We start from the raw sequence: 24,872 nt of genomic DNA on the forward strand, positions 1-24,872 counted from the left end.
GGATCCTTCCTCTCACAGCTGATGAGAGTCTGGCAGATCTTAGGAGTTTCTCTAATTCTGGATCCTGCCTCTTTGTAGCCCTCTAGCCCGACCTACCCTTACCCAACTGTTGGAACTTGGCTGTGATTTTTCACTACACTACATTTGGTGCAGTCTTACCCAGTAAGCCCTTGCTGTCAGGAAACCAGAAGGGATACCTATGGAACCACGGACAATTCTTCCTCAGTTGCACAGTCCTATGTGCCTCATCCAAGCTCTCTTTCTCTGGAACTAGAGTCCCCCACAGTCCCTAGACCTGAAGTCAGGCTCCCACCATCCATGAACATTCTCCAATGCACACTCTCCACAGCCCTAAACCACCTCCAGAGACATGCTCCCAGCTTCAATCACTTCTCTCACTTGCCATATCTCTTCCCACCAACTGATCTGTATCTGTCCAATAGGCTCCTCTTCACAGCTAGCACTCAGCTACCATGGTCACACACCCTGCTGCCCCATCCTGTTCACTCGTGAGGGCTAAGGCTCTCTTCTCTGTATGCTCAGCTTCAGCCAGTCTCTGTCCACCAGAGTCCAGAGTCCCAGAGGCCACTCTGGCTTCGTTACTGGAGCCTCCAACCTTCTGCTGTCCGGTTGAAATTCTTGGGCCGAGAATGCAGCTCCAGTATGGGGTGGAAGGTAGGAGGAGGCCGGACCACCTCCTGTAGCTTCCGGGCATTGAAACGAGGTCGGCAAAGAAAAGGCAGGCGGCTGAGGCAGGCCAGAGGGTGGCCCCTCTCTCCAGACCCCACAGGGTGGTCTCTGTGGGACTCAGCCAGTGACATGCGGTACAGCACTGCATCCCACATCCTGGAGGCTCGGGAGGCAGGGGGCTGTGGGCCCACAGGGGCTGGCACCTCTGGTTGTGTTGTCTCCGGCTTCAGCTTCAGCTCTGGAAATGCAGGTTCCTTTGCCTCCTCAATCAGCTGCTTCTTTAGCCGTGTCCAGCCACTAAGGGAGGGCTTAGGTGCAACTTTGGGAACAGGGCTTGGGTGGAGGTCTGAGGGGCCTGAGGCTCCGGGGAGGCTAGAGACATTCCTGGACTCCATGGCAGGCCTGGCTGTGGGCAGCTCTTCTGGATGTTTTGCTTCAGGAGCTGCAGAAGCTGGGCTATAAGGTGAGGGTCCAGGTGAGCGGTATGTAGGGGCTATGGGCACCACCACCCTAGCGCCACTTTCTCTGTTCATTGAGGCCTGAAAGCTAGGTGGTGGCCTTGTTATAGGGGGCTCCTCGGGCCCAGGACTAACTGCCTGTACCCCAACAGGCAGTGGGCGAATGTGAGCCACTGGGATGAGAGGCTGGGTGCTAGAAGTACACAGGCTTTTATCTCCATCCAGGGCCATTCTGGGGGACTCAGAAGTCCCAGTATGTGAGGATGGTGACAGCCGGATATGCACTTGAGTGATGTGGGTACCACCTGTTGTAGGAGCAGATACATGGGCAAAGCCACTGCGGGGGCAGGCAGTTTCTGGGGCTGGAGCTTCAAGACTAGAAGGTGTCTTGAAATGAGTGGCCAGAGACCTTTGCTGGGGAAGGCCAAAAGAGAAAGTGGATTTCTGCAGGGGTGATGCCACATGTTGAATAATGGGGGTGTGTGGGGAGCGGGGTAAATGGGCCACTGTGTGAGGGGCTTCAGCAGGACACAGGACTGTGGTCTCCAGGTCATGACTGGCCTCACTCACAGGGGACAGGGAGGTACGGAAGGCCCCAGGTGGGGTGGGGGTCACGCCCGCCATCTTCTTCCGAGCAGCCTTTCTCAGTAGCTTCTGAAGTCTCTGGTTGTCCTTTCCTGGTTTGGGCAGCAAGGGTGGCGGGGGCCCAGGGGAGGGCTCGGGTCTTGGGCCACCTGCTGCCGGGGGTATCGACACAACCGAAATAAGCATCCCTGGCCTGGGGTAGAGGGGGAGAAACATTGGTCAGACTACCCTCCCTCCCCTGCCCACAGGAGAGGCTGGGCATTTTCTTACTGTATGAAGAGGTCGGGGAATGTGCAGACTCAGCTACTAGAAGCCCCACTTAGTCACTGTGGGTGGGTGGCTTCACCATACCTTGGTGTGGAGGTGAACTTACAGTGGCTCCAGGTCACTTGGGAATGACAATGACTAGTATCTGCCTTCAAGGCTCTGTCTTCTAAGATGGCCCAGCACAAAGTTGGCCCACCTTCGAGTGTTTGCTTGGCCCCAGACTCAGAGTAACACAGGACAGGAACAGAGAGCCACTGATGAACTTCAAGCAAACTGCCTCTGCCTGGCCAACTACCGGACAGTGGTGGAGGGCAGGCTGCCTGCAGACACGTGAGGGGCGCCATGCTGTCACCAGCCTGACCACAGGCAGGTCCATGTGCTTTGAGACAGTGGTAAGGGGTGGCAGCCAAAAGGCTCAGGCAAGATGAGGTTGTATTCTTAGAGGTAGATTGGCTGGAAGACGGGAGCAGTTTTCGCTGAGCTATACTAAATGGGATATCCCCACAGCCCTCCTGCTGAGGGTGGTCCTGGCCAAGCTGCCTATCTTGGTTTCTGGGCGCCACGTGTTTGCAAGGACATTGACAAATGGCATCTGGGCCAAGCTGGAGGCCATCTGGTTTGGGGTGGAAGGAGGCCTGCGGCTGTTACAGTAGGGGCTGGCCCTGCTGAAGCGGGAGCGAATCCTGGAAGGGGGCTGCAGAAGTCTTCCCACTTGCTCCCAGCTTCTGGGATACATCTAGGGAACTGGTACTTGGGGATTGGGGGCAACCATGGGTTCTGTTCCAGAAGTCTGCCTCAGTAGGTAGTCAGTATTCCCTTCTAAGCCAGCCCAGGCCAAGAATACTGAGTTCACTCTGACAGCAGGTCTTCCAAGTGACTGTAAGCAGGAGCTTTCCCCAGATAATGATAAGGGGTATGGCAGGGTCTGGTGGCCACTAGGAAGGTAGGGATGTGGAGGGGGCAGACCATGCCTCTCCCTCAACTCTAGCCTAACGGACCGATACCCTTGCCTATGTTCCCAGGATAGACTCCAGCCAGATGCCACTCCCAGCCCTGACCAAGAAAATGCTTCCTGTTGACAGTCTGGCCTGCTCTCGTGCCTCCAACAACCAAGCTGCCACTAGCCTCTCCTTTTGATCCTGGACCCTCCATCTTCTCTGCCCTCTCATCCTTTGACCAACCCTCCAACTCTGCTTCTCACCATCAGCTAAAGGGACCAGTCCCTAGAGGAGCCAAGAGCTCCCAAGGAAGGATGAAGGATAGAAGACAAGCATCCCAACCAGTTCCAAGGGGTGACTGTCCCCATGCAGAATGCTCAGGACTCTCGAGTCCTGCCCTGTGGCAGATCCTTCATTTTGTGCAATAAAGTGCATTGAGTGTCCCCTATGCGTTTGGATCTCCTATGCTCACTAATAGGGAACACGGTGATCAAAACAGAAAGGGCCACATCTGTTGGCCACTTGAGACTTGATCAGCTCTGTGGGCAATCACTCTTGTCTTGTCTTTTGGCCTTGCAGTGCGTTATGCTCCAGGAGCTGAGGTATGAGGTGACCCAAGCTGGGGTATCAATAGTGGATATGGCCTACTCCTCTTCCAGAACATGACACTTCGATGACACGTCCTTGCTTGGACCAAAATAAACCTCATAGCACCTGAACAAGGGCACTTCAGTCTGTTCCTGGTAGTGTCCACTAAGGGCAAGTGCTGCCACCAGGCATTTCCTATCTTAGTACCCAGAGAGTATTCTCTGGAGGTGTGATGATGAATAGATGGATGGAAGGATTGTTGGATGAATAGGCAATTAGATGGATTGTAGCTAATGGATGGATAGATGGGTGGATGGATGGATGGGCAGATAGGTAAGTAGATAGATGAGAAGACAGAAGAAGAGAAGTGGAAAGATGAATGATTGATGAGTTATTAGGTAGGTGGATGGGTGGGTATATATGTGAATGATGGATGATAGATGGATAGACAGGTGGGTGTTAGGATAAACAGATGGATGAATGGGTGGGTTCATGGGTGGGAAAATGAATTGATGGAGAGATGAGTAAATGGATAGATATATTGATGAGTGGGTGAGCATGTAGATGGAAGGACAGATAATTGATGGGTAGACAGAGGAGTAGCTGGATGGGTGGATGGGGAGATGGATGGATGAATAGATGGAGAAGTGAATTGATAATGGGTGGGTAAACAGTGGCAGGTGGATGGGTGAATAGGTGATGGGTGAGTGGATAAGGTTATGGGAAAGTAGTTGAGTGGGAAGATGGGTGGCTAGATGGATGGACAGATAGATGAATATATGAATAGATGGATGGTAAAAGGAGAGAAGAAAGGAAGGAAAATAGTGGATGTAAGAGCTGATGTGTGAGGATGAGCAAGCACATAAGGGCTGAACAAGTGGATGAATGGCAACCAGGCAGTGGGATGTCCTTCTCAGGGGCACCCTCCCTTTGCCAGGCCTACCCTTAGGCTTGACTCTAAAACCTGTTGTCTCTAGAATCTTGAGCTCCTTGACAGCTTCAGTGGTCTAACCTTGACTGTGACATCCACCTAGACACTCAGAATCTTGACTCTTTGGAAACTTCAAACCCCACTGGTAGGAACACATAGCTCTGGAAGATTAAAGCTCAGCAGATACAGTTGCTGAAGCAGACAGGTAAATGGCCTTATCTCTCCTGCTCACCATGATAGAGCTCTACTCTGTTCAACCAGGAACTTCTCTCTGGACAAAGGACACTCCCTGACCTTTATACTCAAATGAGGTGGTGACCAAGAGTAGAAGGTAGAAGCTGCTTCAAGGTCCATCATGGGACCGGGAACTAGACTCTAGCCTAGGACCAAAATGGGCATGCCAAGTGATGGGGCAATGTGTTTATTGCACCATGCTCCTGTGACTTGCCCAGCCTCTCTCTTTGACCTCAAGAGGAGAATGCAAGGTGTGCCTTCTGAATACAACTCACTAACTCTTACTTGGGCCTCAGATGTGGAGTCTACCTTCTGCTGTAACACTGCCCACCCTGCCAGGGACACCGGGATACTGCCCTTCCATCTTCCTGCCAGCCTCCTGAAAGGCCCAATAGCTGCAGTTTCTTCCTCCAAGCCCTACTTAAAGTAAAGACCCACTCCACTTCAGGATTCGGAAAGTGCCCTAACACCTGTACAGCCAATCAGTGTGTTTTTAGAACCAGGAGGCACTTTCATGCATGGGGACAGCTGCTGCCCAGATCACAGTGGCTGAGTCCCAAGTGCCATGTCAGTCAATCCTATCCTGGGCTTGGCAAAGCCAGCCACAGTGGGTCAAGTAGGGGCGCTGGGTGAGGCTCAGGGTCCAGGGGCTCTTCCAATCCCAGTCTGCTCAGCACCCAGATTGAGTAGCCTCTGAAAACCCCACTATTCTGGGAGTCACCCATATAGGCCACAGGAGTAAGGACACTTGAAGGACAGGCTTTTCTCAGCCTCCTCTGTCCTCCAGGCCCGGTCAAAATCAGATGGATGTTCACTGACTTTGAGGGATCTCTCACAACTACTCCGAAAAGCCACTGCTTCTTGGTCTCTTGGATAGAACAGGGACAGTCTCTATACCCCATCCAATGGACGTTGTTGCCCCCCCCTTCACCAGGGGCTCCAGCTCTCTCTCTCTCAGATACCCAGGGAGCCTTTTGTCCTGTCTTCTCCCCACCAAGCCCCAGCCAGGCCAAATAGGACCTTTTGTGTATTACCTTGCATGTGTTACCTGCTTGAGTCTTTGGTGGACGGCAGCAGCTGGTCCAGCAGTGCCCACTCTATGCTGTCCTGCTGTACCTTGGGCCTGATCCCCTGAGGAGGAGGTGACTGTTACTCAAAATAAGACCTGCCTGGTCTCTCTGACCTCACTGAAAGCGTATGCCAAAGGCTTCTGAAGTGGGTAGCCACCCTCCCCTGCTGGCCATGAGGAGCCACTACAGAGATGGTAGCATACCCATTTATAGACCTCTAAGGACCCTCATTCCTCTCAGACAAAAGTTTCTGGATTCAGGGGTTCAACAACAATAGACTGGACAAAATTCCCCATGTCTGCTCTCCGTGCTCTTTAGCTGAGTGGTGTGCTTGGTTGGTCTCAATAGAGCCAGATGAGAAGGAAGGCTAACCTCACCACAGAGATTTAGAGTCCCTTTGGCACTAGTGTGGGACTTCATAAACTCTACATGACCCTCAAGGCCAGATGGAGCTGGGCATCCACAATATTTAGAGCTCACTGAACCCTATCTATCTAATGGTGTAGATGGGTATGGAGGGACACATAGGCTCTGTCCAGGAAGGTTGAGGTGACCCAACAACTCCAGGGGCCTCTAAGGGGCAGGTACTTGGAGCAGAAGGGAGCAGGAGAGAAGCTCTGTTCTATGAGCCAGCAGGCTAGAAGACTGGCTCCACTTTCCTTTTGATCACAAGCTGGATCTTGTGTCTCTGGCATTCTATGGCCCCATCTCTAACACGCAGGAGGTAGATGGTGGGTCAATCCAAACCTTCCAGAAACTCTCAAGATTCGGCTGAGACTGGCATACTGTGGGCCTCCTGCTGGTCATCCTGATGTCTCTAATCTCAGGATGCAAAAGGACCAGAGCCCTGTTTGTGTTCTCTAGGACTCACCTACCATTACTTTACACTCCACATTGGCTTTTCCCCTGAACTGAACAGATCCACAGACCCCACCAGCCACGCACGCCCAAGCCATGGGGTCTGGGAGGGTTAAGAGAGTGAATGGCTAATGCCAGGTTGGTCTCTTGCTACTGGATGCTTCAGTTTCCCTAGAGGCTGACCAGGCACACAAGGCCCAGGAGGTGTCCATGGTTGGATGGTGCCCCCTGGAGTCTTAAGGAAAAAAAGGCCAGGCACACGGCCAGGTCTGCTCATAGCCAGGTCTGCTCAGCAGGGCCCACGTCCCTGGACAGAGATTTGACCTCCAGGTCCACTATTTAGTATAGAGCCCTCAGACCAATAACAGGCCCAAACATTGCTCAGCCTTCCCCAGTTACTGAAGAAGATGGACAACCATGGGTAAGGTTTAGGTCATCATTTCTCCTATCTTTTCATGAGACGTGTTCCAGTGATGTCCACTTGAATAATAGACCCGGCCTCAAAGAAGGCTGTGTGTGACATGGGCCAGGGTTCTTCGTTTGGTGGGTATCTTGAGATGTCTCTATGATGGAGAAGCAGGGCAGAGCTGCAGGAGGTGCCACATAGAGTTAGACACCGATCTGAACAAAGTACCCACTCCTACAAGCCACCTTGGGCAGAGGAACAGGGGACCAAAGAACCCAAAACCCAGGTTCTGATGACCCTTCCCCCAACAGCCTGGCTCAAGAACAACCTTGGTCTAGACCCAATCCTTTCCTCCTCTCTCCCTCAGCCCGTCAGGCATGTGCCCATTGCTGAGGGGGAGGGTAGGTAAAAATAGCAGCTGACACCTTTCTGGAACAGTTGGGGACCTTGCCTCCTCCTCCAGGCATGTCTCCTCCATCCTTGCCTCCTTGGGCCTCCTCGTCTGGGGCATTCCTATACTTGGTCAGGGGCCTGCTTGGGCACACCCTCCCCCTTCCCATGCCCCGTGCCCCAGCCACCCATCTGCTGGCCAATGGGCTGCCGGAGAAGATCAGATGTCACTATAACATGAAGGGGTGAGGCTGTTGGACAGTGCCTGCCGCTGGTCCTGTCCACAAGGAGCCCCCAGCCTTTCTCGGACTCAACTGCAGGTGTGTATGGATGTGAACAGCCTGCCTAGGAGTGGGCAACTGTGTCCGGGCTTGGCTGCCTAGCATCTAAGGGGAGTTCAATGGGTCCTGTGCCTCTTGCTGTGTTGTATATTGGTGACGAGAAGCATGGTGCTTGAGCCTTGGGATGACATAGAAGATCTGGCTCTAAACCAGAATAGAAAGGCATAGGAAATGGGAAGGAGCGGGGCTCCTGGGTGACTCAGGACAAAGGAGACCTCCTAAGGTAGGATCTAGGAAGAAGGGCAGAGGGTGAGATAAGGATCGAGTGAGTCAGAGGACATCATTCAGAGCTCTAAGGGCGCCTGCAGCTGCCTGCCTGGCAGCTGGCTGGAGCCCCTCTGAGACTCTGAAAGAATGACCTTAGAGAAAGAATGTGATTTCAACTCATCCTTGGAGCCCATGGGTCTGCCCTTTTGCAGATCTGGGCTTATCTCAGATCACCCTTGGTAGAAGCTCAGGGGAGAGATATCTGTGAACCCCTGGGGCAGATTCCTAAGGTTCAGGTGAAGACAAACAGGAGCCAAGCTGAACCAGGACAGAGGGAATGAAAGGAGCCTGGGTCTGAGCAGGAAGCTCATATCTGATCTTGTGGCCGGGAGAGCAGGTGGTCCCTAGGCCTCCAGGCTCCCGCCTTTGTTAAGTCACCGGGCTGGGATTCCTAACTTCCTGAGTCGAACTTTCTAGATGTCCTTGGGAATCCTTGGAGGAGACAGCACCTAGCAAGGTTGGTCAGAGGAGACTAGGCCCAAAGCAGGAAGTGATACGGGTCCCATAGCAAGTGAGTGGCAGGGCCCCCTGCCCCTTTTTGGGCTTTGTCACCTTTGAAGGAAAGGAGTTTGGCATGAATCCCCAAAGAAACTGACCTCACAGGCTATTTTCGTGAACCCTCTTCTAAGCCCAGAACCCTCTACAGAACAACTGTTTTCGCTCTCCATTGCTCATTTATTGGTCATCCCCATCCCATCCCTGACGCCCCACCTCTGCCTCTCCCCAATTTACAGGGACATTGAAATGGGGGTGGAGAGGCACAGATATGCTCAAGTGGGCCTTCTGGACCTCTATAGAAGACCAGGAACCTCAGTTTCTCAACCTCAAACAAGGGCATTGCTACCTTACTTTGGAAGGGTGCAAGGCTGCCCTTGCTGGATGGATGCCTTTAGGAGCCAGGAGGGGAGCCAAGATGGCTAGGTTGCTCTCAGTACCCTGCCCCCCTGCCATCTTGGGTTTCAGGACAGAGGAGTCTTGCTAATTTTGATGCCTATTTTTGGACACTTCAGCTGCCACTGGCTCCTTATAAACGCATGACACCCCATGCACACACACTACTCCCTCCCTCCACTGCTGGCACGACAGCCCCCCCACACACACTACCCCCTCTCTCCACTGCTGACAGGTGTGCGGGTCCAGTAGAAACCAGAGGTAGCAAAGCAGATGGGGCCTTGGCTCAACTGCTCCACCCCACAGAGTGCCCCTGTTGGAGGGGGAAGTGCAGAAGACAGTAAAGAAGGCAGTTAATACTGGTAGGGATCAGAGCAGAGCAAGATGATGGGGCAGCTCTGGCCAGATGGCTTACTTGTGATTGGTAAAGTCTACACAGAGGCTCTGGGATGAGGCAGGGCTGAGTCTGGTGCTTGGCCACGGGCCTCACAGGTATCTGTGGGTTAATTTCTGCAGGAAGTTTCAGTTGTTCTGGGAAAGCTAATGTTATCAACAGGGCCTAGAAAACAGCCCCCATCTTAACACCAAGCTGCTGGTGCATTTTTAGCCCCTGAACAACAGTTTTCTTATATGTGCTCCCTGGGGACACCAGAGCTATTGTCTTCAAGTCAGCTGTGTTGTGTTTTTATTACCTTTGTTTGTCAAACCCTGAGTCAACATTCTGATACAGTTCTTTGAAGGTTCCCAGGCCCCAGACACTGTACGTTCACAGGAACCAAGTTCTCTCCTGATAGCCGCCATGCCCGAGCCTATATATCCAGACCCAGACATAGTGCTAGGAGATCTGAGGCTCTGTTAGCTCAATCCATTCAGCACATGGGTGTGAAGTTCTGGTTTCCCACAGAGAAGTTTCTCAGACCCACCCCGGTGAATTCAGTCTCCATGTATTTCACAGGAATGGCGACAAAGAGATTGAATGTGTATGGGCTCTCTAATTTAAAGGGGTACCTCAGAGGATTTCAGAGAACTCAAAAGAGGACCTGGGGTACCCCCAAATGGAGCTTGGACTCCCAAGGAAAACGTGAGGCACAGTAGGAAGTTTGAGCTCACCCAGGAAAGAAGAGCTGGCAGACGGAATATCTTTCCCCTTAAAGCTGGGCTCATCCATTCTGAGGTGATTCCCTAGCCAGAGGCCATCAATTGAGACAAGCAAGGATATCCCCAGATCCAGAGGTTCCCGAAGCTCTTACCCACAACCTGTGCATGTTTGGATGGCATTCCATGAAAATGCTGGAGAGGGGACATCTGTCCAGGGTGGAATGCATATGACAACCTTCCAATAGCCAATCAGCTATGGAGTCTAAATTCCAGGCTGGAGCCAGGAAAAGCAGAAGGGGGATCAAAGTCATGGGGAGAAAGGCCAATCAGGGGAATCAAAAAGTAGCCCTCAATTGCAGTCTACACACATCCCCTCTAGGCCTCAGTCTCTGAGAGCCCACTCTTGTGAGGCTTCTAACCCAAGGTAATTCCTCACTGTCCCTTCTGCTGATGTTCCCTTTCCAGATACAACCCACCGCCACTATGTCTGACGAGGAAACGTGAGTATTATATGGTCACCTCTCTTGCTGGTGGGATGGGACTCCTGGCACCTACAGACATCTGGCTCAAGTCAGTCGCTCAAGCTCATCTCTCTCTCTCTCTCTCTCTCTCTCTCTCTCTCTCTCTCTCTCTCTCTCTCTCTCTCTCTCCACCGTTACTCACCCCACCATGACAGTGAACAAGTTGAGGGTAAGTGTCTTCTCTATTTTCCCTCTATTTACTTCCATCTCTAGACAGGTGAGTTGCTCTCATTGTGGGGAGGAGAGCTTTGACTATGGATAGAACTCATTCCTTGGGGACCCATTGCCCAAGAGTCCCTGACCAGCTAGATCAGTCATTGAGTTTCAATAACATCCCTCTCCCAAATTATCTTGAATCTGTGGCTTACTCACCCCCTCCCCCGAGGTGCTTACACCTTGACCTGCCCCAATCCTGTATACTTGCATGTCTGTGAAGCCCTGAGAACTCGAGTCTGGGTGGGCAGCTTCCCTCTCCTTGTCACCTTTGGTCACTCACATGGCCACAGTAGGACATAAGATCTAGAGACATCCAATATCTACCTTGTGGCTGAGATTAAAAGGCCACAAAGCCTCTGTGTTCATGTGTGTGTGTGTATGTGTGTGTGCATGTGTGTTGTGTGTATGTGTGTGTTTTCAGATGTGTTCATATGTGTGGACCAGAGGTCAACCTTGGATGTCATTTTTAGGAGCTTGCCTTTTGAGACAGGGGGTTCTCTCACTGAACCTGAAGTTTGATGATTACCCTAAGCTGGCTGGCCAGCAAGCCCCTTGGGGTCCTCCTGTCTCTGCCTCCTCAGCCCTGGGATTATGAGAGTGTGCAAACACACTTGGCCTTTTATTTGAATCCTGGGATCTGACTTATATGTCAAGCACTTTGCTGACTGACCATCTCCCCATGCTACTACAAAGCATCTCTGGACTGAAGATCCCAGTCTGATGTCTAGCCAATGAAAGAACCAGGCTGTCTAGGGACAGAGCCAGTTGTCCTTCAAATGTCTCACCCCCTCCAGTCCTATCTCTGCTAACTTGGCTCCTTTTTTTTTTTTTGTTCTATTCTAATGCAGAACAATACGAAGAGGAAGGTAACTCAGGAGGCCTCTCAATGCCCACCCTTGGGAAGGCCTTGGGGGACCCTCCCTGAGCTGACAATTAACTGTCTACTCCCTTCCTCATGAATGCACTATTAACCATCATCACCCGTTATTAATTAACTGTTAGTGATTAATAATGCCATTATTTAATTAATGGTCAATGGCTTGATCATTAATTAAACTGTTAATCCTCTATCTCTTCGATGGATTAATAGACACTCCTTAACCACTCACACATGCCCGGTGGTCACTGTGTCCATGGTGTGTGAAGTGGGGTGTGTTTCTGGCCATTAAAACTCATTCATTAATAACAAGGGTCTTGACCTTGCACACTGTAACCCCTGTAAAAGAGAACTGTACCTTCTCTTTTAGTCTCCTTATCTGTCTCTCCAGCTTTCTCTGTCTCTCTTTGTCTCCATGTCTCTGGGTCTGTCTTTATCTCTGCCTTTCTCTATCCCTGTCTCTTTGTCTCTGTCATCTTTCTCTATTTCTTTGTCTCTGTCCTTACCTTTTCTCTCTCTCTTCTCTCCTTCACTGTACCCTTGGGCTGCCGGAGACCCCTCCCTGGCTCTGTCGTGCCTGGGCAGGTGTGGGCGGGCAAAACGTTGAGTCTTGGTGCACCTGGGAGCCACCCAGCACAGTGGTTCCCAGGCCTGACAAGCTATCTGCTCCTGGCACCTGCTCAGTTCAGGGAGACTTCACGCAACTCACCAGACAGGCCATCCTGCAAAGGCTGCTGGGTGCTGTGTTTTCAAAATATTTTGAAAATACCTGCTACCTTAACAACCTGAGCAAACATCTTGCTGTCAGAAGATGGAAAGGCTGGTTTCTGAGTGAAATGTGGCCCTGGGGGGGGGGGGGCTGCCCTTCCCTAGGGCTGGCCATAGGGTCTTGTTTTCTCAAAGACTCTTGGCCTACCTTCATTCCTGGCAGCTAGATGGGAACTTCTAGGTCAGAAATGGTTAAACACATGAGCTCACCCCTGATCCTCACTTCCATACCCTATAGAACAGAATTACCATCACCTAGTCATGCGATATAGGGAGTAGAGGTCCAGACCTGAGGAAGGTGCAAACTCAGTACCCCAGCAGGAACATTGGTGGCTGAAGCTTGAGGATCCCTGCTCACTGCATCTAGCTGCTGTGGGCCAAGCATGGGAATCTGACCTGCTCCTCATGCTTGACCCAAGAGAACTCAGGAAACCCCCTGTTTCTAATGTCTGTCCTTGTTCATTCTCTTCCCTACATGCCATCTCTCTGTCACCTTTGATTATCCTCAGAGGAGGCCCAAGAGGAAGGTGAGTTGGCTTAGGACTTGACCCCCACTTGCCCTTGCCCTCTAATGGCGAATTTGATGTAACCTCCCCTCTCATAGGGCTGTGACATCAGCCTCTGTCTCTAAGGGCCTGCTGTGTGTTCCTTTCTAATCCGATCCTCTCTCCTCCCTGCCACTCTGCACTACCTGGCATTCCTCGGCCACAGAAGTCCAGGAGGAAGGTATGAGAATACAGGACTTCTGGTCCCCATGTGGAGCCCAGGGTCTGGCTGGAGCCATGTGGTGTGGGGAAGAGGGTGGGAAAGCAAGGAGGCGCCAGCCAACCAAGGGGCCCCCCATGTGGCCCCATGTAACCCACTAATCATGGCCAATGCTTGTCCAAAGAGAATGAGAACTCCAAGAATCCCCAGAACCTGCACAGCTGCCCCAAATTTTGCCAGAGAGGGTAGCCTCATGCAGGAGTGGTGGGGGAGACTATAGAGCCAGATATGGGCCGAGTCCGCTTCCCTAGATAAGTCGGTAGAAGTCCATGGTGATGACCAAGACCTTTGCTAGGCCAGAACCACCAAACCAAATAAATGTCCAAAGAGCTCAGGTCACTAGAGAGAGATGCAGGACTAGCCAGAGGCCCTGCTTCAGGGCCTGATATGAGGACAGACCAAGTCAATTTTCCTATCCAGTTGTGTTCCCCATCAACCCGGCCCCATCTCAACCCTCTTTAGGGGTTAGACCATGCAGAGTTCCAAGGAAAGGGCTTTTGCACCTTGCTCTGGATGGCAAGAGAAGTATTTGGAATAGACTCTGCTCCCCTGGGGTATCAGAGCCTCCAAGTAGGCTTCAGCTCTGGACTGAGACCCAGACGAGGGCAAACAGGAGGTGGGCAGATGAGGGAAGAAACCAAATGTCACTCTGTGACAAAAGGGAGAGCCAGTGTCCCAACCCTCAGCTCAGTTTCCCTACTTGTAAGGCAGAACAGGTTGGGGGGTGAGTTTTGTTCTCTTCAGCCCCTCCTATTCCCAAATTCTGAGCCGGGGGGGGGTGGGGCTGTCAGAATCTGGGCTGTTGGGATTGAGGGTGTCATGACCCCAGCTAACTCTAACAGTATCTTGCTCGCTTCCTGCACGTATCCCACCCCTCGGTGATCGGCTGTTTCCTTTTAACCTGGATCCTTTCTCTGACCTCTGACCTCTGACCTGTGATTTTTGCCTCTTGTTCCGTGGCCCTCCTTAGCCCCCGAACCAGGTAGGTGACCTGATTTCAATGCCACATGACATATGTGGCTATGTGGGGGTGTGTGCAGGAGCCAGCCAAAAAGGAACAAGAGGGTGCCGTGCCACTTACCAATCTCTACTACACACCTGTTTGTCCCTGTCCCCCTCTCCCACACTGCCTTCCACTCATTCATTCTCTCTCCTCCCTCCCTCTCTCCTCCCCTGGTGCTGCTCCACAGAGGAAGTCCAAGAAGGTAGGTGCAGGTCCTCCTCACAGCCATGGCCTTCCCCTCCTCCCTTACCCCTCTCTGATTAACAGTCTCTCACACCCTCTCCAAAGGACCCGCTACCAACTAAGCCCTGCAGGCCTCCGGGCTGAGGACAGTACAGAATAGGGAAGCTAGCCTGATCTCCTGGCTAGATGGCTGACAGTGCAGTCCCCAGTCACAGTGGTTAAGGCCGAGGAACAGCAGGTTCTTCTTGCACCTCCATCAGGAAGACTGAGTGGGACATATGGGCCGGAGATCCACTGGGACCCTCTGTGGCCTCATCGGGATGTATAGAGCAAAGCAAGGAGTCTGGATAGGCAGCCTCCAGCCTACCCGGCTCGGCTCTCAAGCCAGAGGGAGGAAAGTAAGGAGGGTGCTGAAGGGAGGGCGGAGGGGCAAGTGGGGTAAAGCAGAAAGTCAGGCTGAGGCCCAAGGTGGGGATGTCAGAGACCTGGAACTGCCAGGGGCCATGCATGTGAACAGGCAATCAGTCAGATCCCAGCATCCCATCCAGGGCCTGGGCCTGCGCCAGACACACCCATCAAGCAGAACTGACAGGGTTGGGGGAGGGGGGCTGTCAGCCTAGCAGCAGGGCTGGTTACACTGGGGAAGGGAGGAGGGGCTGAACTCCGGGAATCCATTTCAGCCCCTCTGTTTACATGCTGGCAGACTCCTGGTGCCTGGGCCTGAAAGGAAGCACCTGGGTTAGAACATGCTAAAGGGACCCAGGGATGTTCTCAGGTCACACACCTTAGGTTGCCAGGCCTCCCCGGAACCAGAACTGAGATTTTTCTGACAGACAGAAGGGTGGGGAGACAGACAGGGGCGGGGAAAGCCTCGCCTTGCCATTATGCAGCTGCCTCTCATACAACTCTTGGGAGCACCCCATCCTTCTCTGTCCCCAGAATGTCATAAGGGTAGGGTGAGCCCATCAGCCCCTTCACTTCCTCCCTAAGGTTCTGCAGCTCTCCATGGAGCCCTGGACAGCCACTCCTAAGATGTTAGGCAAGAGTGGCACTAGGCTCTCCTGTAGATCTAAGCTGCCTTTTCAGGCAGTGCTGTCACATGCTTTGGTTGCTAAGTAACCATGTCTTTCAGAGGGGTGAGAGCTAGGTATTCCAGAAGGGCACGGGTCAGAGCAGGCAGCAAGACCTCCACCCACACCTTGGATGGGGCTTGTTGGCTCCTGGCCAAGTGCAAATGTCCTAGGAGTCCCAGATGCTTCCCTGTCAGGTTTCACTGTGTTCCAGGCAGAGTGAATGCACGCATGTCAACAGCCTTGCTTCTGCTAAAGCCAGAGCAGGGCTAAAGGGCAGGGCAAGGAAGGGTGATAGTGAGCAGCTGTGGTCAATACCAGGCCGAGCCTTCGCTGGAGTGTGTCACACTCAGAGGAAGCAGCCTTTCCTCAGGACAACCGGCCTAGCAAGGCTCTAAAGGAAGGGAAGAAGAGAGGCCCCACCAAGATGCATGGGAAAAAGCCTCTCAGGGGTCAGAGGGCAGGTTCTCAGGATCAGGAGGCCCTGTCCTAGGGCTGAACCTGTCAAAGCTCACAGATACGGATGAGCCAAAAAAATATTTTTGGATCCTAGGCAGACTCTATGAACAAAGACTTTTTACAAAGAGTTTGCAATAAAGAGACTGTAAAAACCATAGTATGTTCCCAGGTACAAGGCTAGGTGGTAGAAGGCAATGGAAGGTTCCATGACAGCTGGAGGGTAGAGAACAGCTTCAGGATCTTCCCAGTGGGACACCTAGCTCCAGTCCCCATGCTCCCTCCTCACAGCCAAGCTTTCTTGCCCAGCATGCATGAAGCCCTGGGTTCAATTACCAGTACTGCATAAATCAGGTGTGGCAAAACACACTTATCGTCACAGCACTTGAGAGGTGGAGGCAGGGGGATAAGGAGTTCAAAGCCATCCTTAGCAACACTGAGCGTTAGAGGCCAGCCTGGACAGCAAGTATCCATGAAGGGGACGAGACCTATGGGAAGGTGTAGGAGCCACCCTGCCACCCTCAGGCAGGGGGCTCTGTGCGTGCCTGCCTCTGCTGTTCCATGTGGCCACCGCTGCTGTGTGGCCTCTGCACTTCTGCAGCTGCGTGGCTTTTTTCTTGCATGTGCGCTTGCGCCCACACCATGAAGATGCTGTTGCCGAGGAGGAGCGGGAGGAGGACGAGGAAGGTAAGGCCTGCCAGCCGCTGTCGCAGCCCCCTGCTCTACCTGCACAGGCCTCTGGCAAGAAGAACCAACAGTTCAGTGTGTCTTTGTTGTTGACTCTCCAGCCCTTCCACTCTATCCATCCATGTCTATCTGTCTGTCTTTCTTTTCTCCCTGGCATGGTTCCTCATTGACAAGATGCTAAGGCTTTATTTGCATCCACCATGGAGTTAGGGGGCTAGGGTCAGGCTTCTGCCACTTAGAAGCAGGTGGTTGGTCAGTAGAGACAAGCCAGCATCCCAGATGTCACCCAGACTTTCCAGGCCTCTTGTCTTCTTACCTTCCCTCCCTCCCAACCCTCTAGAGACATGTATATCATTCTGTGGTTTCTCCCTTTCTTGCCTTCACACCCACACCCTAAGTCCTTCTTAGAGTCCCTAGGGAACCTCATAAGCACAGTGCTTCAGAGAAGGAGGGTGGCCTGGATGGGCTGAGTAGAACCCCCCAGCCTGCAGCAGGAAGCTCCATCCCCTCTGACCTGATCTTTTTCTTCCTCTTCCCATCCTGGCTGTCATGACCAGAGGAGAAACCAAGACCCAAGTAAGTGTGGGATCCAGGCAGAGCTACGGGGGAATCCCAGAACAGGGTGGGTTGGGATGCCCAAGCCTGATTTAGAAGAAAGCTCAAGCAGCAGAGGATACTAGGGACCATAGTTGCCAGTAGAAATGAATAGAAAGACAGTAGGCTCTGCTTCTTTCCCATCAGGCAGTACAGCCAAGGAGGAGGCCACTGGCCATAGACTAAAGCTCGGAACTGAGACTGAAGGCACCACATGTCTGCCATGCCTTTGCAGGCTGGATACTGCCCAGGTCTCCAGATAGATTTTTTTTTTAATGGTCTTGAGAGGAGGATTTCCCATTTGAGATGAGGCCCTACCTAGTCCAAAAGAGCAGACTGCTCATGGGCTGAGCCCCCTGTGAGCCACTCTGCAGAGGGTTTACCCTGGCCTCACTTACTTGTGAGTGCACCAGGAGGTAGATAAATCCACAATCTTCCATGCCCTCACTCCTTCCGGTCCCTTTGAACCTCTCTGTCGGTTCCCCCACTCTGAACGAGGTTGAACTTTTGGCACTTGCCCCTCATTCCCTCCCCATCCTCCAGAGAAGAACGGAGCTGGGTGAAGAGTGTGGCTGGCCCACATCCTTCCTTGAATGCTGTTTTAAATCAAGTTCACATAAAGTAATGCAGGATTCTGAGATAGTTTCTCATCTTAGAAAAATTATTTATGTTCTCAATATGAAAATAAAACACCTCATTAAGAAAATTTGGAAAATACATAAAAGTCAAATGAAGGGGAAAAAAATCCATCCATAATTCTCCTACTTACCCACCAGCCAGACTGTGGAAAGGACCAGGGAGGGGAAAAAAGATCTTTATTTCTTCCTGTTCTTTTTCTACATGAAGTTCTTGGAAAATAAAGATCTTGACTATGTTTTTTCAAGCACGGGACTGTCTATATAGCCTTGAATTCTGCTTTTAAAAAAATTTAGCACTATTCATAAGTATTTTTCCATGTTTTTACATAGTCTTCTTAAATATTTTGAATGGCCACATAATATTCCATCAATTGGACAAACCATAATTTTCCTAACCATTCCCCGATCACAGGCTTCCCCCAATATTTTACAATCATAAATAACACTGGGCAGAAATCATTTTCCATCTTGAGGGCTATTTGCCTAGGCCACATTCCCAGAACTGGAATTACTGGGTCAAAGAAGACCAACGCTCTGAAGATTTTGACATTGACTGCCAAGCTGCTTTCCATCAGGGCCCAGCCAAGGCGGTCTCCTATGTGGGCTGGGAGCAGGCTTGTGTCCCACACCCTCTGCGCCCAAAGGCGGGAACAGGCGTCTGCCCCTCACCCGTTGATGAACAGCCAACCGCATCTCATGGTTGTTTGTCTTAGCATTCCTCTGATGGCACCACCACTAACCGTCCATGTTTGTTAACTGGTCATCTTTCTTTGCAAGTCAGTGGCTTGTGCCCCTTGCTCGTTTATCTCATAGCTGACACGTCTCCGTGTTTGCTTAATCGCCCGTTTACTCAGGGATATAAATCTTCTCTGTATTTGCTGAAAAGGGTTTTTTTTTTTTTTTCAGTCTGGTTTTTTTCCCCCTCTGCGTTTCAATTTTTGCTCTTTTTTCCCCCCACATACATAAGTTTTTCATTTGCACAACATCATCTGCACAGCTTTCCCTTGGAGGGGACTTTGGGGCTTCAGAGCTTAGAAAAACCCCTTCCCTCTCCAGGTTTTGATCGCTATTCAGCTCCCCTTTCTTCTGTGGCCTGCTTCTAAAAGCCGCGGTTGTCTGGGCTCCGTGCTCCATCTGGAATGTGTTGGCAGGAGGAGGGGGTCGCTCGGCCAGCGGGCTGGGGGCTCCTTTCCCCCTTACAGGCTCTCGTTCATTTGGGTGCTCAGAAAGAAAGATTAAAAGTGTCCAGAGCCACAGGACAGGTCTCACCCCAGAAGCGGATGCCAGTCACTCACTGCCCCTGGAGGGCCTGTGGTAGCCAGTCACCCTGCCTTCTGCTAGGACCTGGCTCCATGTGTTTATGTGTCAGAGAAAGGTGGCATGAAGCAGTGAGCAAAACAGAGATGGGCACAAGCGGGGTGATACCTTCTAGGAAGGGACAAACTACTCCCAGGGGCATGGGTTAGAAACCCAAGAACCAAGAACCAGGCAAAGTAGCCTTAGTTGAGACAGACATGCTCTGTTGGGTGCCAGGGTGCAAGAAAGAGGAGGGCCAGCCTAGATTCGAGGCTGGCTGGGCTCCTCTGTGGGATGGTCCCAGTTGTCCCTGCTTATGAAACAACTTCTGTGTCTCTTCACCAGACTTACTGCTCCTAAGATCCCGGAAGGGGAGAAAGTAGACTTTGATGTAAGTTTATGGGGCCCAGAACACCCTGAGCCCAAACTTATGAACTAAAAACCTATGAACTTCAGGTTAGGCTTCAGGTCATGTCTTCTCAAGCAGCCAGACCCAAGACAGGCCAACTCTAGGCCATACTCCCCTAATTCACTCCTAGACCCCAGGAAGTCAACGTCCCTTCCCATTCCCTCCATACATTCTTGTACCCACAAATCCATCCACTCATCAGCCCAGCCCGTCTCTCAACTGTCTCATTCATCTGTCCATTTATTTATTTAAGCACTCATCCATGTCTGCAGCAAGTTAATCTCACGGTTTCCTCTCTGCCAGGCCCAAGAGGCTATCTCTGAGGATAACAGAGCCAAGTCTGAGCCAGGCCACCTCAAGAGTGGTACTGGCTTTATGATCAGCCAGGGCCTAGGTTCCTCCATGACCCTATGCCCAAGGCCACACTGAGCCTCAGGAAGGCAGCAGTCGTAGGGACCTGACAGAAGGTTTCCCTAGCTGGAGGTGGACTCTAGGCTGGCAAGAAGGGGTAGAAACTTTTCTCTTGCCACCCCCGCCCCCAGGACATCCAGAAGAAACGCCAGAACAAGGACCTCATGGAGCTCCAAGCCCTCATTGACAGTCACTTTGAAGCTAGGAAGAAAGAAGAAGAGGAGCTAATTGCACTTAAAGAAAGAATTGTGAGTACTGCTGTCCTGGGAGGTTGCTGGGTACTCTGCAGAGACTGGGCACGACAGGGAGGGGCTGACCAGTTTGCCCTCTTGGCTGCAGGAGAAGCGCCGTGCAGAGAGGGCTGAGCAACAAAGAATCCGCGCTGAGAAGGAGCGGGAACGCCAGAACAGACTGGCGGTAAGGACTATGACATCCCGCTTTCTCCAAGCCTATGTAGCCAGAAAAGCACAGGGTCTTAGATTTTCCTTATCCTGGGAGCCTCTGTTAGAGCCAACAATCAGAGCTACCGGATTAGCTCTGTGTGCTCCTTTCTAATCCTATCCTCTCTCCTCCCTGCCACTCTGCACTACCTGGCATTAGTACTACCGGGTTAGTACTTCTTGCTCTACAGAAACCCTGAAAAAGAACACCTTCCTTCCAGGAGTTTCTAAGACCAGAGCTAGTCCTTGAAGCCTGCTCAAAGGACAGCCCCTGAGGATCTTGGGGTGGGGCATGGGGTCTCCACAGGAGGAGAAGGCCAGAAGAGAGGAGGAGGATGCCAAGAGGAGAGCTGAAGATGACATGAAGAAGAAAAAGGCTCTATCCTCCATGGGTGCCAACTACAGCAGCTACCTGGCCAAGGTAAGGGACACACTCAGGACCCCGCAGGATGACCTTCAAGTGAGGCTGGTGTTCGTCCCATGTACCTTTCTGAGACCGGGCCCTCCATCCCCTCTCCCCTCCCCAGGCTGACCAGAAGAGAGGCAAGAAGCAGACAGCCCGGGAAATGAAAAAGAAGATTCTTGCCGAGAGACGCAAGCCCCTGAACATCGACCATCTCAGCGATGACAAGCTGAGGTGAGGGGGGAGGGGGCTCCCAAATTGGGCCGGGCCTTTCCCTCCTCTCCCCCAGAGAATGGAGTCACAGCTCTCTGTGGTTGCTGGAGGAGGAAGCAAGGCCCTGGGCTCTGCCTTTCTAGCTTCACCCCATCAAACCCCCTCTTTTCCATCTTCCAGGGACAAGGCCAAGGAACTCTGGGATACCTTGTACCAACTGGAGACTGACAAATTTGAGTTTGGGGAGAAGCTGAAACGTCAGAAATATGATGTGAGTCCGGGCATCTCTGGTTTTGGGGCCTGCAGAGTCTTTTACTCTCTGGGGGAGCTGGGGTGGGGGTGGTCAACTCTCTCCCTACATCCTAGTCACACTCTGGTCATACCCTTGCCTTGAGACCTGGCTTCACTAAGCCCAGCTAGGGCCACTACTGGAGAATGTCCTGCAGGGCGGAAGCCTGATCCATCAGCCTGGGCCCTTCATCTGAATTGGCCAGTGCTGTAGCTGGAACTGTTAGGTGTTCTCCAACTGCTGAGGTTCCTCTTCAGGGAAGGCAAGCCTATAGCCAGGGTGACTCATATGTCATCTGAAAGTGAAAAAGGAGAGTTCAATACTGTGTCTCTTGGGGCCTGGGAGGAAGGTCAGGGCATATGGAATGGGGTTGCAACTTTCGTAGGTATTGAGGGCAAGGTAAGGGGCTGCAGAAATGGGGCAGGCCCTTCCTTGAGGAATGAGGTAGAAGCAAGCTTGTTCTTACACACCCTGGATGCGGGGAAGGGCACCTGTCCTAGTGCCTAGTGTGCTTAGGGCAAATGCAAATACCTTGGGTTCACTGGCCAATCAGTGCTGTCCTTCCCTCCTGACCCTCCAGTGCCCAGTGAGGGGAGAGGTAGGAGCTCATGCACGAGCATCTTCCATAGCCATCAAGATAGACAATCATCGAGTCCTGGCTCCTTCTTCCAACCTCTGGGAAGATGAGCTAAAACCTTCTTGCAACCTCTGGGTAGATGACATAGGTCTTAGTTGCTCAACTTTGAAGAGCCTTGGTCTCCACAGCTCCATCACTGGCCATCCCTAGAAAGAGATTCATCCCTCAGCCTCAAGGCTACCCCAGAAGCTAGTTCAAAGAAGGCTCCACCAAACAGATGCCAGGCTACTCTTTCCAGCAACAGGAGTTGGGTCAGGAACCTATAACCTCCAGATACACTCTGCCCATATCTGGTCCCCTGGGTTCAAAGAGTCTGCCTGTTCATCAGAAGACTGGCACAATACACATCAGGGCCTTGAAGCTTCAGCTGCCCACCCAACCTGGTAACCATCTTGATTTTTCTAGATCATGACTGTCCGGGCCAGAGTGGAGATGCTGGCCAAGTTGTGAGTAGGCAGAGCCTGCTGTAGGCCAGGCTTGTGGGTGTGGAATGCTCAGCTAGCATCTCGCATGGCAAAGACTTGGGTTGTTGAGGACACTGGTGGCAAAGGGCCTTTCCCTCCTGCCCCAGCTCCTCCCTCCTGACTTCTGCTGGTGGCTATGAGGCTGGCCTGATGCCCTCGTTGGCAGATGAGAAAGGAAGGCCCTTGCCTTCCCAGAAGTCCACTTGGTGCCAGAGCCTCTGGGCCACCGAGTCAGGAGCAGGCTCCACGGACCAAGGAGCAGGAGTCAGTGGTGGAACTTAGGGAGGTCTAAAGGCCTTACTTCCACCCTGTCCCTTGTGACTGTCTGCTTCCTGCCATAGCCACAAGGTAAGTGTCCAGCTGGGAGCTGCTGTGTGTGGTAGCTAGAGAGAGCAAGTCAAGACACAGCCCAAGGACAAAGAACAGTGCCCTCACACAAAGGAGCCAGGAGACAGTAAGGAAAATGGTACAGGAGGCTGTGTCCCTGCAGTGAGGATACAGTGGAGATGCCACAGTTGGCCTGCCCTGTGGTGAAGACATGTGTCCCCTGGCCAGTGCCTGGCTGGGCTTCCCAGATCCCTGTCACAGTAAGTCACCTGTGTTGTTACAGATCACCACCCTCAGGAGCCGCATTGACCAAGCCCAGAAGCAGTAAGTAGCCCAGCCCATTCTTGCTCTATGCTGGGCCTAGAGTCCCCAAGGCTAGCCACCTACAACCCTACGTAGGACCTAGGCATTTTAGCCAGTTCCTGAACGAGGGTTCCTGGTAGCTGGCCCTAAGCAGGGCAATAACAAGACTAACTGGGCCCTGGAACCCCCTGGCTCCTTCCTCTCCTGCATGTAGGAGGTGCCAGGTGGGGAGGTGATACAGTCCCCCTCTATGATGTGCTAACCAGCAGTGAGCCTGTAACAGGGTGTGGTAATGAATATCCGCAATCTCAATGCCTCTCCAGAGTTGGAAGCAGGATTAAGACCAGCCTGGGCTACATGAAGCCCTATCTCAATTAACAACAACCACAACCACCACCACAACAACAAGAGGTGGTGTGAGGGTATAGCTCAGTAGGTAGAGTGCTTGTCCAGCAGACACAGGTCCTTAGTTGGATCTGAGTACCTTAGTTGGAGCACATCCATAGTCCCAGAACTTTAGAGGCAGGGAGATCAGAAGTTCAAGATAGAATGTGGAATAAACTTCAAGGCCAGTTTGGGATACAGAAGATGGGAGGAGAAAAGAAGGGCTTATGGAGAATGGATGAATGAATAAATGAACTGATCCCTCAGGAGGGTAACCGTTCCACACAAGGAACCAGATTCACAGGACGCCAGGACCTGTTGCAACAGTGACCCCCTTGCCGGGTTCTTAGTTTGATATAATGCTAGGTGTCTGAGGCTGACCCTGACATGGGGCTTTTACATTTGAAGAAAAAAAATCATGTGGAGCTGCTTAGACTTCCCATTTCTTGGGGTTTTTCTCCCTCCTTCCATACTACAGGAAGGGGCTATGGGCTCACATCTCATGATGGGCTGGTTTGATGAAATGCCATGTGTTCATGGGTATACACATGTGTCAGGGTGCTCAGGAAGGCCCGTGAGGCCACATCACCAGCCCAAGATCCCACTGGGGTAGCTCCAGAGCTCATGTACTTTCATCCTCCTGCCAGCCCAGAGCCTCGCACAGTACTTATCCTGCTTCCAGCTTGCTGGGGTAGAGAAGGCCTCAGAGAATGAGGTCCCTAAGTCCTGGAACTGGCTATCCTTAGCTGCCATCCTGAAAGGCACAGGCTTTTCAAAAACACTACTTTTCAAAGGTAGCATATGGCATGGGTCTGCTTGCAGTAGTCCCCCTGGCCAAAGCAGGAGAACAGGTGAGCCTAGATAACCAGCTAACACTCTTCTAACTCCACTAGTGCCCAGGTCCTGTCAGGCCTCCTGCAGGTGAGTCAGCTCAGGCTGGAACGAGGTGTGTGCACTCGAAGTTGAAGTCGGGGAGACAGCTTGAGGAGATGGGAACTAAAGGTCTCCTGTAGCTGGCTGGACCCTCTGAGCCTTCAGTACATTTTGCTTCCCATTTGCAGCAGCAAGAAGGCCGGTGCCACAGCCAAGGGCAAAGTCGGTGGGCGCTGGAAGTAAAAGAGCAGAGAGGTGCACTGCAGCAGAGACCATCAACCCTGACTCCCGCCAGGGCCCCGTATTCCAGCTTGGCACTCTCCAGTTCTCATGCCCAGGCATCTTTGGGAACTCAGGACCCACCCTGCTGCAATGCCCTCGCCTTCTGGGGTCTAGAAATAAAGTTATCAGACTCCCTTCTACTGTTTATGTGTTATGTTATCATGCATAAGGGACCTAGGGAAGCTGGAAGTGTTGCAGGACAGGGAGCATCATGGGAGCACACTTCAGAACGGCCCTGGAAAACTCAGGGTATCTTACTGCTGTTGGCAACTAGGGCTCAACTGTACAGGGTGCTGCACCCCAATGCACCTCCAGGACTCGGTCTGTAGCTGTTCTTATCAGAGGTTTTTT

At 52.2% G+C, this 24,872-nt stretch overlaps 3 protein-coding genes across 24 annotated transcripts in view; 2 read left to right on the forward strand and 1 right to left on the reverse strand.

The window, feature by feature from the left end:
* Window positions 1-3,386, forward strand: part of Lsp1 (lymphocyte specific protein 1) — a 34,089-nt gene extending 30,703 nt beyond the window's left edge. For 3 of the 5 annotated variants that reach the window (XM_021199394.1, XM_021199412.2, XM_029546741.1), the window contains exon 11: window positions 3,023-3,386. The gene's annotated coding sequence lies outside the window, so the exon portion shown is untranslated. The remainder of the gene's footprint in view (window positions 1-3,022) is intronic. The other 2 variants (XM_021199405.2, XM_029546747.1) reach the window with 1 other exon arrangement.
* LOC115065499 (proline-rich protein 33) lies at window positions 98-5,808 on the reverse strand. Its single transcript, XM_029546735.1, has 2 exons — window positions 5,740-5,808; window positions 98-1,926 (listed from the first exon to the last, which is right to left on the reverse strand). The coding sequence occupies exon 2, from the start codon at window positions 1,917-1,919 to the stop codon at window positions 600-602; it is 1,320 nt and encodes a 439-aa protein (XP_029402595.1). The 5' UTR covers window positions 1,920-1,926; window positions 5,740-5,808; the 3' UTR covers window positions 98-599.
* Window positions 5,809-7,660: 1,852 nt separating this feature from the next.
* On the forward strand, window positions 7,661-24,661 carry Tnnt3 (troponin T3, fast skeletal type). 18 transcript variants are annotated; one of them, XM_021199629.2, is made up of 18 exons: window positions 7,665-7,735; window positions 10,478-10,512; window positions 10,689-10,702; window positions 11,598-11,615; window positions 12,904-12,921; window positions 13,106-13,120; window positions 14,130-14,141; window positions 14,350-14,364; window positions 16,520-16,558; window positions 17,116-17,134; window positions 19,432-19,477; window positions 20,038-20,154; window positions 20,246-20,323; window positions 20,654-20,767; window positions 20,874-20,983; window positions 21,143-21,233; window positions 22,963-23,003; window positions 24,428-24,572. In XM_021199629.2, the coding sequence occupies exons 2-18, from the start codon at window positions 10,496-10,498 to the stop codon at window positions 24,480-24,482; spliced, it is 819 nt and encodes a 272-aa protein (XP_021055288.1). In that variant the 5' UTR covers window positions 7,665-7,735; window positions 10,478-10,495; the 3' UTR covers window positions 24,483-24,572. The 18 variants fall into 18 exon arrangements, with proteins under 18 accessions (XP_029394776.1, XP_029394752.1, XP_029394762.1 ...); XM_029538892.1 differs by lacking the exons at window positions 16,520-16,558; window positions 22,963-23,003 and adding an exon at window positions 22,294-22,334 and having other exon boundaries at window positions 7,662-7,735; XM_021199676.2 differs by lacking the exon at window positions 16,520-16,558 and having other exon boundaries at window positions 24,428-24,661.
* Window positions 24,662-24,872: the final 211 nt, after the last annotated feature.

This window comes from Mus pahari, chromosome 1 (assembly GCF_900095145.1).
Source record: "Mus pahari chromosome 1, PAHARI_EIJ_v1.1, whole genome shotgun sequence".
Taxonomy (NCBI): Eukaryota; Metazoa; Chordata; class Mammalia; order Rodentia; family Muridae; genus Mus; species Mus pahari.